General features: G+C 40.6%; 1 protein-coding gene across 5 annotated transcripts in view; it reads left to right on the forward strand.

The window, feature by feature from the left end:
- Positions 1-948: 948 nt before the first annotated feature.
- The window catches only part of xylb (xylulokinase homolog (H. influenzae)), a 62,111-nt gene continuing 47,776 nt past the window's right edge, over positions 949-15,283 (forward strand). For 2 of the 5 annotated variants that reach the window (XM_031836223.1, XM_020494432.2), the window contains exons 1-12: positions 949-1,077; positions 1,537-1,619; positions 1,814-1,883; positions 2,344-2,424; positions 2,529-2,615; positions 3,499-3,627; positions 3,836-3,901; positions 4,185-4,257; positions 5,805-5,923; positions 7,734-7,815; positions 10,101-10,141; positions 13,087-13,202. In XM_031836223.1, coding sequence (XP_031692083.1) covers positions 1,024-1,077; positions 1,537-1,619; positions 1,814-1,883; positions 2,344-2,424; positions 2,529-2,615; positions 3,499-3,627; positions 3,836-3,901; positions 4,185-4,257; positions 5,805-5,923; positions 7,734-7,815; positions 10,101-10,141; positions 13,087-13,202 — 1,001 coding nt within the window. In that variant the 5' untranslated portion in view covers positions 949-1,023. Of the gene's footprint in view, positions 1,078-1,536; positions 1,620-1,813; positions 1,884-2,343; positions 2,425-2,528; positions 2,616-3,498; positions 3,628-3,835; positions 3,902-4,184; positions 4,258-5,804; positions 5,924-7,733; positions 7,816-10,100; positions 10,142-13,086; positions 13,203-15,283 lie in introns of those variants that run through there. The other 3 variants (XM_031836224.1, XM_020494433.2, XM_031836225.1) reach the window with 3 other exon arrangements.

The raw sequence follows: 15,283 nt of genomic DNA on the forward strand, positions 1-15,283 counted from the left end.
ATGCAACAATTTCAAGGATTTTACTGAGTTACAGTTCATATAAGGAAATCAGTCAATTGAAATAAATACATTCATTAGGCCCTAATCTGACTGGGCATGGGCACAGCCATTGGTGGGCCTAAAAGGGCATAGGCCCACCTACAGGAAGCCAGGCCCAGCCAATCAGAATGAGTATTTCCCCACAAAAGGGCTTTATTACAGACAGAAATACCCCTCAGTTTCACCAGCTGTCTGCGTGGCTGGTCTCAGACGATCCTGCAGGTGAAGAAGCCAAATGTGGAGGTCCTGGGCTGGCGTGGTTACACGTGGTCTGCAGTTGTGAGGCCGGTTGGACGTAGTGCCTCTTCTCTAAAACAACATTGGAGGTGGCTTATGGTAGAGAAATTAACATTAAATAATCTGGCAACAGCTTCAATGGACATTTCTGCAGTCAGCATGCCAATTGCACGCTCCCTCAATTTGATATATCTGTGGCATTGTGTTGGGTGACAAAACTGTACATTTTAGTGGCCTTTTATTGTCCCCAGCACAAGGTGTACCTGTGTAATGATCATGCTATTTAATCTGCTTCTTGATATGCCACACCTGTCAAATGGATGGATTATCTTGGCAAATGAGAAATGTTCAGTAACAGGGATTTAAATACATCTGTGCACATAATCTGAGAGAAATCATTTTTTTGTGCATGTAGAAAAATGTCAACTCATGAAACATGGGACCAACACTTTACATGTTGCGTTTATAGTTTTGTTCAGTATATAGACACAGTATTTTTTGCTTGTCGTAAATGTTTATGACGTTTGTCATGAAGTATTCAAAAAGCCACTCACCTGATGGTATTTGATTAAATAAAATGCAATGTAGGCTATATATAGCTAGAAGAATTTGAGTCTTTAACTGCAGCCTATTTGCATTTTTGGAGTGCGCTGCACCTTTAAACATGAACCCTGTGTACACTGTTCAGTAACAGCGATACTGTGCTGCACTTCCAGTTTTGAGACCTAGAATTATGTGTTGACTGCAATGGCTGCGTCCACCGAGTCATTTTACCTGGGTTTTGATTTCAGCACTCAACAAGTAGGTTCGGATTATAATGCATGCTTTACGTCGTTCTGTTTGCAATATTGCCTATACGCACGCGCGTAGACTGTGTAAAACTGTGTAACACGGAAGAAGAGATAAAACGATGAATCAGCGGCTACAAATGAAGGCTCATCTGGAACATTTTACATAGCATAGGCCTACCGGAAGATAGCCTTTCAAATAACCCATGTGTACCATACTATATAAGCAATATTATAAGCAATATTTAGTGGTTCTGGCATTCATTAATAAATTAAATGCGCGTGACATGTTTTTTCCTTTCATTCCACTGGACTTCGGACTTAGCCTAGACAAACATTGAATTGCTTATCTCATAACATTTTGCCATTCTTCCTACTACATTGGCTGCATAGCAGGCACTTCTATTGCTTTTCCTGTATCCTACTGTAGCTCCTAAACTTACTCAACCCATTTCCCCAATTCTGTGTTCAGCTGAAGGTGGTTGCTGTTGATGGGAACCTCAGTGTTGTCCACCAGGACAATGTGCAGTTTGACAGTGAACTGCCAGAATTTGGGTAACACAAAATAAAAAAATACATTTCATAATGTGTAGGACGATATGTGCTGACAACTGATAAATAGCTATGTCCTCCCGACTATCACAGCACAATTCCAAGGCTGGCAAATCCTACACCCTCGATAGTAGGCTAGGCTACACAGTTTGGAAATAGTCCACGAAACTGACTTCTATCTTTTCATATCTCCCCAGGACTCAGGGAGGGGTCCATGTCCATGCAGACAGTCTGACTGTCACTTCTCCTGTGCTCATGTGGGTAAAGGTAGTCCACCATGAATACTTTACTACATATTAGTGCACTGCACAGTGAATACTTCACTAGTACTCAGTAAAAGTAGTAGTAGCTCAAGTGGTCTGCTCACTCTCAAACCATTGTGTAGCTGAAGTACTGAATTAACTTCCATATAAGCTGTTATTCCGTTGAGTTCAAAGGTAGGGCCTACAGCAATAACATTCCCAAAAATGTTGTAACACTGCATGAAACTGTAAGGTTGATTAAACTAATACTATTAAACAGCAGTTCATTCTAATTTTGGGAAGATATCTCTCTTTGTAAGTAACTCCTCACTGTTATCTTCAGCAGAAATACACAACACTTTGAATCAATAGTCACCTAGATCAGATTCAAGAGCAATCTATGCGTAGTAAGGATGCCATTGGCAGAGCTGAGCGTGTTTTAGTTCTGTGATTTTTAACTGAGCAATTCCATGATGATTTCCCAGGCACTTGACCTGATCCTTGGCAAGATGAAGAATGCAGGATTTGACTTCTCGCGTGTGAAAGCCCTATCTGGGAGTGGCCAGGTGTGTGGACTATTACTAGTACTCTATTACAGTGCTCCATTGTGTATTTTAAATACAGTCAGGCATAACATGTATTTTATTTCATCATTGCCTTGTTTTTACAGCAACATGGCAGTGTGTATTGGAGGAAAGGGACCAACCAAGTTCTCAGGGATCTCCAGCCAGGAAAAAGTTTGCATGAACTTCTGAAGGTAAGTGGTCCCATACAAGGCAGTAGCAGGGAGAGATTCTATACTCTCTGGTTGTCCTTTCTGTCTATTACTACAGCAGAGTAGAGTGCATGTTTGCTAGTGACATGCCAGATAAAACAATTATCTCCCATTTTTGATAGTCAACTTCATCGTCAAATCACATTTATTTATAAAGCCCTTCTTACATCAGCTGATATCTCAAGTTCTGTACTGAAACCCAGCCTAAAACCCCAAACAAAAACCCTAAACAGCAAGCAATGCAGGTGTAGAAGCATTTCATTTTGCACATACAGTTCAGTATCAGCAACAAGCACAAATGACATGCACCACTTGATTTGAAATGCAGTGCCCTGCTTTTGGCAAATGTCAAATAGGCGGTGTCCGCCTGGTTAAAAGTTAATACATTACCTTCCTCGTGTGGGTGAGAAAAAAAAACACATTTGCCACAGCCTTTGATACATTGCAGGCACAGCCAACCCTATAGCCCAATGTTTATTCATTAATCCAACAGTACAATCAAACCCTGAGGATTATTCAGTTAATACTAACCTGAAGGGCCTCCTTTTTACATCAGTGAGTTTGCAAGTCTAAAAGGACCATGATAAGGCATTTCTATGAACATTTTGTCTCAAACCTGGTTGTCTCTTCCAACTTAGTTCTTATCTTTGAATGCCTTGATATATATTTTGAGAGTATTACAGTAGTTAGTTGATTAGTAGTTGTTTTGATTCATTCAAACACTTAGTTTTTTGAATACATTTTAGTTGTGCACATTCCACTTCTATTAAGTGATTCCATGGATTGCAATAAAATAAGCTAGTTTCTTGTCATCTGATTTCTCATTTTGTATATTGATACATTATGTCTGTACTTGTGCCAACAGGGTGGTTTTGCAGTGTCAGATAGTCCAGTGTGGATGGACTCCAGCACTACAGAGCAGTGTCAGTACCTGGAGACAGCAGTAGGTGGCGCTCAGAGAGTTGCAGACATCACAGGCTCCCGGGCCTATGAGGTGAGGAAGACTCAGTTTCCTTGACTGGATGGATTTGATGGATAGACTTAATTGACACTTACTTTACTCATTGTTTACAAGTAACTTCAATCATACATGTCTCCAAGTGATATGGACACAGGTAACACGTGTACACGTATGTGGGGGATCCAATAGTTACTAAAGGCACTGACCTTTTTTTAATCAATTCTATAACAATACCTTTCAGCGTTTCACTGGAAATCAGATTGCCAAGATTTACAAGGCCCAACCAGAGAAGTACGAGGACACAGAGGTGAGGTGACATGTGCCCATTTGACTTGTCTGCTATCACCATTCCCCATTGTCTTATGTTAAATCCAATGATTTATATACACCATTGGTAAACTACTCTAGGTCACATATCTGTGTGAATTCAATACATTAAGGTAAATAGGGCTCTAAAAATGCCAGATAATTCTGCTCTCTTTGTGGAACATATTCTGTGTTGATTTAGTAGGAAAGATCAATAGAATTTTAGATAGAATTTCACTAGTTCTGAAATATTTCCCCCCTTATTTTTTTGCTATTCATTTCAGAGAATCTCATTGGTCAGCAGCTTTGCTGCCTCTCTCTTCCTGGGCAGCTATGCAGCTATTGATTACAGTGACGGTAAGATAATGGTTAATGATGATTTGTTATTGGGTAGTACTTTATTGTATGGTACAGAAATTACTACACAATAGCAAGCTATACTTCACTTTTTTGTTTCTCTTTGGGATTTATTAAAACAAATATGAGTACTGCATGTACAATTTGTTATCAGTTTAGTTACCACTTAGCACAAGAATGTACCTATTGGTAGCACATAATTTCATTGTAAATACCTGTGAAAACATTACCCTAATATAAAGTTATCCTGCATTATGACATGTTATAATATAACATTTAAGTACAACTACTATGGAACAAATACCTTGGGAGTGAAGATCCTCCTTAAACAATTTTATCTCAAGCTCTTCCTTCAAAGACTCAATCATGGACACTCTTACTGACAGTTGTGGCTGCTTTGCGTGATGTATTGTTGTCTCTACCTTCTTGCCCTTTGTGCTGATGTCTGTGCCCAATAATGTTTGTACCATGTTTTGTACTGCTACCATGTTGTGCTGCTGTCATGTTGTGTTGCTGCCATGCTGTGTTGTCATGTGTTGCTGCCTTGCTATGCTGTTCTCTTAGGTCTCACTTTATGTAGTGTTCTGTTGTCTCTCGTCGTGATGTGTGCTTTGTCCTATTTTTTTCTTTTTCTTTTTCTTTCTTTAAATCCCAGCCCCCGTCCCGGCACGAGGCCTTTTGGTAGGCTGTAATTGTAAATAACAATTTGTTCTTAACTGACTTGCCTAGTTAAATAAAGGTTAAATACAAAAATAAACTAATCCCTAAAGAGTTAGCTGTTTCAGACCATATTACTTTACCCCAGCATGCTTGAAACATCACCTACTATGGGAGCACAGTGGGTTAACTCTCCACGTTGGCTTGAACTTATCTCTGACACTTACTTCATGACAATGTTTTTACCTGGCAGAACCATTCTTTTAAGGTCTGCTGGATAACAATCATCATTGTGTTTGTGCAGTAAGGTCGCCAAGGGATTTTTCTCCCAACTGTTATCAGCAGCACTGAAACCAGCTTGACATTGTAATCAAGTCATGTAGCCTGTTTTTCGCCTGAATTTCGTTACAATATACAACAGGGCAATATGAGGGAAATGTCTTGTTTATCATACAGGAAGATTACAGTAGTTGTGACAATTTGCGCATGACATTCTAGTCTATCAGCACAATGATATCTGGCATATACATAGAAGTATACCACAGTGCTGTGATAACATACATTACAGTTTATGAATAACATAAATTCATATTCAGATTAGTGAGATTGGATTGAGTTAATAAAAACATTTATAATAAGACAATATAAATGTTTATAAATGTATAGAAATAATGAAATACTTATGCGTAGAAAGTGTATTAATGGTTTATTCATGATTTTTAATGAAAGTCATTATTAAGAGTTACCCAAACATTTGTTACACTCGGTTCTGTGACCCGCATTTGAATCAAATTGACTTGCATTGAGGTGCACTGTATATTCTATGTTCTTTGGATTGGCTTGATCAGTCGTTCTGATTCGTGACATGTTCATTCTTCTCCTTTATTAAGGTTCAGGGATGAATTTGATGGACATTTTCAGCAAACAGTGGGCAGACTCCTGTCTTGAGGCTACTGCTCCTCACCTGGAGGAGAGGCTGGGAGCCCCTGTGCATTCTTCAGCTGTCTTGGTGAGATACCCCTATATGCAGTATCATGGTTCTTGACCATGTGTTGCTATTTTTTTTGTCTATTCTCCTGGTTGGGCAACTGATAAGGAATGCAAATCAACTTTTGACTTTTGAATGGGCTGTGATTTCATCTCACATGGAAGGTTGTTTTACATTTTCATTGTAAAATAAGTACGTTTTTGGTGAATTCATCAGTTGCAAGTCCTTGGGTCAGGTCATGTAGGCTACATAATATCCATCGTATCACCTCATATTCAAATGTTTTGTATTTGAAGAGTTGAGGTCAGCCTGAGGGCTCCGGCAATAATTGGATAAAGAACTGGGGCCATCAAGGCTTTCGTCCCAGCTCCACTTGTTTGTCTTTGGATCCTCGTAACACTTAAACGGCCTCACTACCCCCGTACTACACCAATGAACAGCCATTCGGACTGCAACATTCTAACAGTCTAATAAATTAATTTCATATATACTATCGGAAAACTTTTCCTTTGGTTGTGTTTATGAAGGTCTTGGGTAACATTAGAATACAGATTTTTTTATTTTATTCTATGAACAAAAGCATTTTCCTTAGTTTATGTTACTGTAGGCGATCTGCTACTGCGTGCTCATGTGTGGAGTGCACAGGAACAGCGGATATTCTTAGACAAATATATATATATATTTTTTAAATAAGAGCTAATCTCTTAAATTTTGAGAGTTATTTGGCAAATATTTGGTTATTTGATGTTTGGAAACTTCAATCTATCTGATACTACCTTACCATGAAATGCTTACTTAAAAACAAAAGTTTAAAAAAATATAAAAAGTAACACAATACAATAACAATAACAAAGGCTATATACAGGGGGTAATTTGTACATGGAGGTAGGGGTGAAGAGACTATGCATAGATAATAAACAGTAGCAGCAGTGTTCAAAACAAATGGGGGGGGGGGGGGGTTGTCACTGTAAATTGTCCGGTGGCCATTTGATTAATTGTTCACCAGTCTTATGGCTTGGGGGTAGAAGCTGTTAAGGAGACTGTTGGTACTAGACTTGGTGCTCTGGTACCACTTGCCGTGCGGTAGCAGAGAAAACAGTCTATGACTTGGGTGACTGGAGTCTGACAATTTTGGGGGCTTTCCTCTGACACCGCCTAGTATATAGGTCCTGGATGGCAGGAAGCTTGGCCCCAGTGATGTACTGTCATAGTAGAGACATAATCCTGATTTTATTTATGCAGTAAAATACAAGTAAGGCATGTGATGTATCAGAAATTGTGTAATATAATTATTGTCATCCTAAAATATTATCATATAATTCTAAATACAGTTCATATGGTTTTATACACTTTCTGTATATATAGCCTTAAAATATATGTAAACAGACCATAAATGTTTCAATGTAAATGTTTGGGAGTTGTGAGTGCTATTATATGATACAATATCAGTACTTTTACAACTTGTCTACAGTAAATCCTATCATCAACTGATTTTAGCCAATGTGTGGCTGTGGATTGAGTGCATTTGTTTGAATGGAATGTTGGCAAATTGGCATTTTAATTAGAAATGAATGTGTGCCAATCTGGTCAATGGAACGTCTGCGTTTACCGCATCTATACCGTGCAGATACATGTCTGACCTTTATCCCACCTTAGATGGTTCATGTCTATTCTAGTTATTTAGGAAAAGTCAAGGACTGATTGCTGTGCACAATATCCATAGGAAACGCTGATGACTGTTGAACTGCTATAGCTAACATTAGACTGTTCACATCTCTTTATTCCTCATCCTCTTCTATAAACCCTAACCTCACCTGGTTCCCCTCCACAGGGCCTCCTCTCTCCTTACCATGTCACTCGTTATGGCTTCCCAGAGGACTGCAAGGTGGTGGCATTCACTGGGGATAACCCAGGTAAGAGCCTTATCATGCTCTGATGCTGTCTTTGTCAGGGGCCTCTGTTTTCTATTTTCTGTCATCTGGCCACTGGGTGGCAGTAGCACTGTACTGACTGCATTGATCTGCTCCAGTGATCCTCCTCCACGCCTCCACTCCTCTTATCCTACACGTGGATGTTGTGTAGATTCTAATGAGAGTGCATGGCGGCGGTGGTCACATGTTCGCCCTCCTCCCAGGCAGCTTGATATAAACCTGATGAACGGAGAGAAGAGCTGGCCCCTCGCCAAGCAAGCAGCACTGGTTTAAAGGGATAGTTTGGAATTTTGGCAATGAAGCTCTTTATATACTTCCTCAGAGTCAGATGAACTCGTGGATACAATTTATGTCTCTGCGTCCAGTATGAAGGAAGTTAGAGATAGCATTGGCTCGCAAAACTAACTAGTTTATTTTATTTTTGGGTACAGCTCATCGCCAAAAGTCCCAAACTATGCCTTTAAGACTATCGCCATGCGACTTATGCCGTGTGCTGCCCGTGTTTGTAGACTAGAGGTGGTGACTCTGTGCTTTTCCAATGAAATGCCGCGGCGGCCAGCTGAACATAAACACTGAAACAAGCCTAGACCGCTCTCCTCTCCGCTAGTCCGCTCAGCAGTGTCATCTGCATAAAAGGGGCTTTACGACCAATTAAAAGGCGGGCGACGCCCAGACGGTGGTTGTGTGAGGGAGTCTGCCACAGTCGGTTGAGATTTAGCTCTTTCAGCACAGCTCGGTTTGAGCAGCCAAACAATAGCCAATGGACTAATTGATACCGTTTTGAAATTGCCTGGATATAATGAAATATTATCCATGGTGTGATACAGTTGATGAAGGGGAGGCAGGATACACAAGGAGTTGGTTATGAATGCATATACTAGACAGTGAGATGGCTGTCTTAAAATTTATACTAGTTGATCATTGTAATAATTGATGAGGCTAGTTGATCAGTGCAGGGCTTATGCTATGATTTGAAGAGCCATGGTGCATTCAGTAATTTAATTCAAATTGTTTGTTGATTGATATGTAGATAAGAGTATCATTAATAGTTATCATGTATGCAAAAAGCGCACTTGAAATAATTTTCTGAGATATGAAGGGACAGAAGTATTGAGGTTAACTAGATGCCCATGACCGCTGTGTCTTGCCTAAACAAGCCCTAATATTTTCATCCAGATTTGAGAATGATTTAGTAGCTCAGGGAGGTATATGGATTGTATTTATTCTACACATTAATACATAAAGATGTCGGCTTATCAATATATTTATACTACTACATTCCAATAAATCATCGCAGCAAACCATTTTTTAAGGTCAATGACAGATATGAAATTCTCAAAATTATTCCTAAGCTTCAGACTTGAACGCCGGTGAAGAATTGAAATGAGAATCCAGTCCGAGGGCCATTTTTCTTGGGACTGTCGTCCTTTCAGGGGCCTGCGTGTGTATGCGTCACAGCACGGGAAAGATTGCTTTAACGCTCTATGCAAGGTCACCAAGAAATCCAATAGACTGGAATTAATAAATCTTTCCACCAGGTCCGCCCTCTGAAGCCCCCAAATTTAAAACATGTAAAAGATCTGCCCAGCAACTCCCAACTCAACAGCAGAAAGTTGGGAATTGTTATGGGCCATACCTGTATACCTCGTTATGGGCCATACCTGTATACCTCGTTATGGGCCATACCTGTATACCTCGTTATGGGCCATACCTGTATACTTTATTATGGGCCATACCTGTATACCTCGTTATCGGCCATACCTGTATACCTCGTTATGGGTTATACCTGTATACCTTATTGTCCATACAGAACAATGACAATACACAGTATACACCCCATAGGATAACCCTTTTTGGTTCAAGGTAGAACTCTTTTGGGTTCCATGTAGAACCCTACCTGCAACCAAAAGGGTACATGGAACCAAAAGGGGTTCTTACGGGTTTTCCCATGGGGACAGCCAATGAACCCTTTTTTGTTTCAGATTGCACCTTATTTTCTAAGAGTGTACCATAGGTAGTAACCTTAGGTCACAGTCTGTGGATGGAATTGAAGTTAAACGTCTCAATACGGTATGACATGTTCAGTGACTCAAGTAGATCTGAGAGAGTCTATGTTGTGTCTGTTGTACAGACACATCCCATTTTAAAGGGCCAAGGCAAGAGAGATGAATGGAACGTGGGCTAAAGGGAACTAGACTTTCTTACTGGCTTTCAATCTTCAATTAGTGTGTTTCAAGTATGAATGCTGTTTTCATTTCTTATTCCAGGGTCCCTGGCTGGGATGAGGTTACAGGAAGGAGACATAGCCGTAAGATCTTTCTTTCTCTTTCTTTCTTTCTTTCTTTCTTTCTTTCTTTCTTTCTTTCTTTCTTTCTTTCTTTCTTTCTTTCTTTCTTTCTTTCTTTCTTTCTTTCTTTCTTTCTTTCTTTCTTTCTTTCTTTCTTTCTTTCTTTCTTTCTTTCTTTCTTTCTTTCTTTCTTTCTGCACAAGCACAGTACATCATATCATAGCCAATTAAAGGTTATAGGGCTCAAATGTTATCAAGTTGCAGTTCAGTGCTTAAAGAGGTACAGAACTTTTGCTTCTGAGTCTACTCAGAAATGACCTCATTGGACACAAGGGCACACCTCACCAGACCCATGAGCAAGGATGTTGTGGTTTTAGGAGATAAGAAATTGATTAATATTATTGAGGTGAACAATTTGCAACTAAACTTCCATACAGCCTCTTTAGCTGCAGCAGTAGAGTAATATGGTGCAAGGAAGCTATGTTAAGGACCACATGGAGGTTCCATGGCATTAAATCATTCATGCCAGAGGTCCGCCGTTGTCCGACGAGGAGCAATTTCAAGCTGTTTTCATCATCAAACGGAACACTTGGTAGAATCAGCGCATTAAACACATTTACAGCTCTCGCTTTGAACTTCACCTAAATGAGGGAATCACACATTTTTCAAGATGCGCTTTGACTACTGGCTTCCAAATCACTTCAGAAACCTACAACCAAATATAATTCACTTACTCTAATCAGATTTTGTTCTGCATGTCTTCACTTAAAGGCTCATTGCAGTCAAAAATGTGATTTCCTGTGTTTTATATATATTTCCACACTAAGAGGTTGGAATAATACTGTAAAATTGTGCGATGGAGTTTGGCCTGTCTGGTAAATTAGTTAATAGATAATAAGAAAAGTTCAACCAAAGTTCCAATCCTCTGCCAATAACAGCTAGTTTTCAAATTTTCTCTCCCTACTCAGATCACTCCCAGACAGTCCTAGCAAAATTCTTGCTTGAGAAATTGCTCTTTGCTAAGAAGCAACCCACTCGGCAAAAACTGGTTGAATCAACGTTGTTTCCACGTAATTCAAACCAAAAAATGTAATGTGATGACGTTGAATCCATGTGGGAAAATGATTGGATTTGAAAAAAGTAATCAACATCATAGCTGCAGGAAGTAGGGGTGCTGAGGTTGCAGCTGCACCCCCTGATAAATCACAATGGGAAAAAAAAAGAATAATATTGTTGTAATTTATTTTTTACCAAATTATTGCACTTGCCATTTAAAGATGCATTATGCAGAAATCGCTCTGCCATTTTCTGGTTGCAAATTGTTTTATAGTTAATTTCAGTTTATGTGACAAAACAAGCAACGATAGTGTAGAGAATCATTGTACCATCTAAACTGCTGTGAAATATTATTATTTTCATCGGTTTGAAACTTGTGTTCAAAAGTAAAAGATGCAAAAACAAAACTTAAGCATGAGAATCATAGAAATAGTGCACATAGAACAGATTAGACTTCTTAGTGATTAGGCTTCTTAGACTTGCTTTCAATGAGAATGACAGATCTATAACTCTGGTTTGTGTGCCAAAAAAGTGATATATTGCAGTCTTAATACTCCTTTATGAGCAGACGAAGACAGCAGGGAGAAATGCCCCCCCCCCAAACAAAAAAAAACATCTTCCCGCGGCCATAAACAGCGTAAGGGAATTTCATATTTTGTTTACCCAACTTGGCTGGATGTCCTTTGGGTGGTGTACAATTCTTGATACACATGAGAAACTGTTGAGTGTGAAAAACCCAGCAGAATTGCAGTTCTTGACACATTCACTTTCTGAATGGCACACATAAACAATACATGTCCCAATTGTCTCAAGGCTTTAAAATCAAAGGATTTTCTCTTGCAATTTAGTGCAACAAAAAAAAGCACACAAAAAAATGACCAAACACAGCTGCCAGACATGAAAGGAAGTATTGCTTAAGCAAAACATGGGACAAGAATAGAGCAACAGTGACAGTTACAACAACAGTAAGCGTTCCTAGTCAGTGTTCACAGTCAGTCTCTGTCCAGATGGTCCAGAAACAGACCCCAAACCTTGAGAAATCTGCTGGAGGAGTTAGTCCTGAAAAAACTCATATTTTCCAAGTTAATGGTGTTAATCATTTCTGCTAACCATCTATGGAAGCAAGGGGAGGTGGGTGATTTCCATTCTGTGAGGATATTTTTTTTGCAGCCACCATTCCAAACATCAGAGCCTGTTGTTCCTCATAGGACCATCTTAGAACAGACTCTGAGCAGCCAAAGAGAGCGAGTTCTGCATCAGCGTCGATGGCCCTCTCATATACCTTTCAATACCAATCAAAAATGTTCCTCCAAAAATGATTAAGTAGGGGGCAGAGCCAAAAAAAGATGAGTTAATGAACCCTCTGAGGCTTTACCTTTGTCACATAGTGTCACACAGTAGGGAGACCTGGGGCCTTTGGTTTTGGAGTAGTGAAGTCTATGTCTGACTATGTATTGTATCAATTGATATCTGGCATTGACGGAACAGGAGTGAATTGTAGACAGGGCTTCTCCCCATAGATCATATGAGATCTCAATATTTTACTCTTTACCCCAGGTCTTTATCTATTTGGAGAAAAGGGTGACAAACTGTGAGATGAGGTGTGTTGAGGTGGGAGGGCGATGTAGCAAATCATAAAACGAATATTGTACAGGGAGGCTGTCAACATTTAGAATTTTCCCTTTGATGTAGTGTCTGTTAAAAATCCTTTTTTAACCTGTCTCCTCCTCTTCACCTACACTGATTGAAGTGGATTTAACAAGTCACATCAAAAGGATCATAGCTTTCACCTGGTCAGTCTGTCATTTTAAGAGCAGGTGTTCCTAATGTTTCGTACACTCAGGTATATTTTATATAAGTGGTTATATAAGTTGTTCCTCCTTCCGTCTTCCTATCTTCCTCACTCCCAGGTGAGTCTTGGCACTAGCGACACAGTCTTTCTGTGGATCAAAGAGCCGAGGCCCACAGTGGAAGGACACATCTTCTGCAACCCAGTGGACCGCCCCTCCTATATGGCTTTGATATGGTAAACACCTCCCACACTACCCCCACGACTTCAGAAACAAAGTAGTTCCCCCGCAGTTCACGTTAGAATGGTATACATTTAACAAATGGCGAAGAAGCGCCACATCCCGTCACAATAGATCTAGAGCCAATACGCTCTGAAAACTTACATAAGCAGAAACAGTATGGCTTTGCAGAAACAGACCATGGATGTTGCAGTAGGACTATAGAGTAGGGTTTAGACTAAGCCTATAGACTCAGTTCTCTTAGGGAAGTATAATTTAATGAACAACTTAGCTCTTTCTCAGGCATTCAGGTACAGTGCATTGACTTTTTTCACATTTTGTTACGTTAGTCTTATTCTAAAATGTAACCACTGTGTGCTTGGGGACCTTTTCCTCATCAATCTACACACACTACCCCATCATGACGAAGCAAAAACAGGTTTTTAGACATTTTTGCACATTTAAAAAAACGAAAAACTGAAAAATCACATTCACATAAGTATTCAGACCCTTTACTCGGTACTTTGTTGAAGCACGTTTGGCAGCGATTACAGCCTCGAGTCTCCTTGGGTATGACGCTACAAGCTCTGCACACCTGTATTTGGGGAGTTTCTCCCATTCTTCTCTGCAGATCCTCTCAAGCTCTGTCAGGTTGGATGGGGAGCGTCACTGCACAGCTATTTTCAGGTCTCTCCAGAGATGTTCGATCGTGTTCAAGTCCGGGCTCTGGCTGGGCCACTCAAGGACATTCTGTAGCCACTCCTGCATTGTCTTGGCTGTGTGCTTAAGGTCATTGTCCTGTTGGAATGTGAACCTTCGCCCCAGTCTGAGGTCCTGAGTGCTCTGGAGCAGGTTTTCATTAAGGATCTCTCTGTACTTTGTTCCGTTCATCTTTCCCTCGATCCTGACTAGTCTCCCAGTCCCTGCCACTGAAAGACACCCCAACAGCATAATGCTGCCGCCACCACCATGCTTCACCGTAGGGATGGTGCTAGGGTTCCTCCAGGCGTGATGCTTGGCATTCAGGCCAAAGAGTTCAATTTTGGTTTCATCAGACCAGATAATCTTGTTTCTCATGGTCTGAGAGTCTTTAGGTGCCTTTTGGCAAACTCTAAGTGGGCTGCCAACCCTTTTACCGAGGAGTGGCTTCCATCTGGCCACTCTACCATAAAGACCTGATTGGTGGAGTGCTGCAGAGATGGTTGCCCTTCTGGGAGGTTCTCCCATCTCCACAGAGGAACTCTGGAGCTCTGTCAGAGTGACCATCAGGTTCTTGCTCACCTCCCTGACCAAAGCCCTTCTCCCCTGATTGCTCAGTTTGGCCTGGCGGACAGCGCTAGGAAGAGTCTCCATTTAAGAATGATGGAGGCCACTGTGTGCTTGGGGACCTTCAGTGCTGGTACCCTTCCCCAGATCTGTGCCTCGACACAAACCTGTCCCGGGGGCTCTACCGACAATTCCTTTGACCTCATGGCTTGATTTTTGCTCTGACATGCACTGCCAACTGTGGGACCTTATATAGACAGGTGTGTGCCTTTCCAAATCATGTCCAATCAATTGAATTTGCCACAGGTAGACTCTAATCATGTTGTAGAAACATCTCATGGATGATCAATGGAAACAGGATGCACCTGAGCTCATTTTTGAGTCTCACAGCAAAGGGTCTGAATACTTATGTAAATAAGGTATTTTTGTTTATTATTTTAAATACATTTTTCACCTTGTTTATGGGGTATTGCGTGTAGATTGATGAGGAAAAATAATAATTGAATACATTTTAGAATAAGGCTGTAACGTAACAAAATGTGGGGCAAAGTCAAAGGGTCTGAATACTTTCTGAATGCACCGTACATGATTCATGACAAAGATTATTTCCACTGTACTACAACTGACCTGGTGATAAAAGCATGTTCTAAATGGCATACATGTACTCCCCTAACCTGGACGACACTGGGCCAAACCCTCCCCTAACCTGGACGACACTGGGCCAAACCCTCCCCTAACCTGGACGACACTGGGCCAAACCCTCCCCTAACCCGGACGACACTGTGCCAAACCCTCCCCTAACCCGGACGACACTGGGCCAAACCCTCCCCTA

Source organism: Oncorhynchus kisutch, linkage group LG11 (genome assembly GCF_002021735.2).
Source record: "Oncorhynchus kisutch isolate 150728-3 linkage group LG11, Okis_V2, whole genome shotgun sequence".
Classification (NCBI taxonomy): domain Eukaryota; kingdom Metazoa; phylum Chordata; class Actinopteri; order Salmoniformes; family Salmonidae; genus Oncorhynchus; species Oncorhynchus kisutch.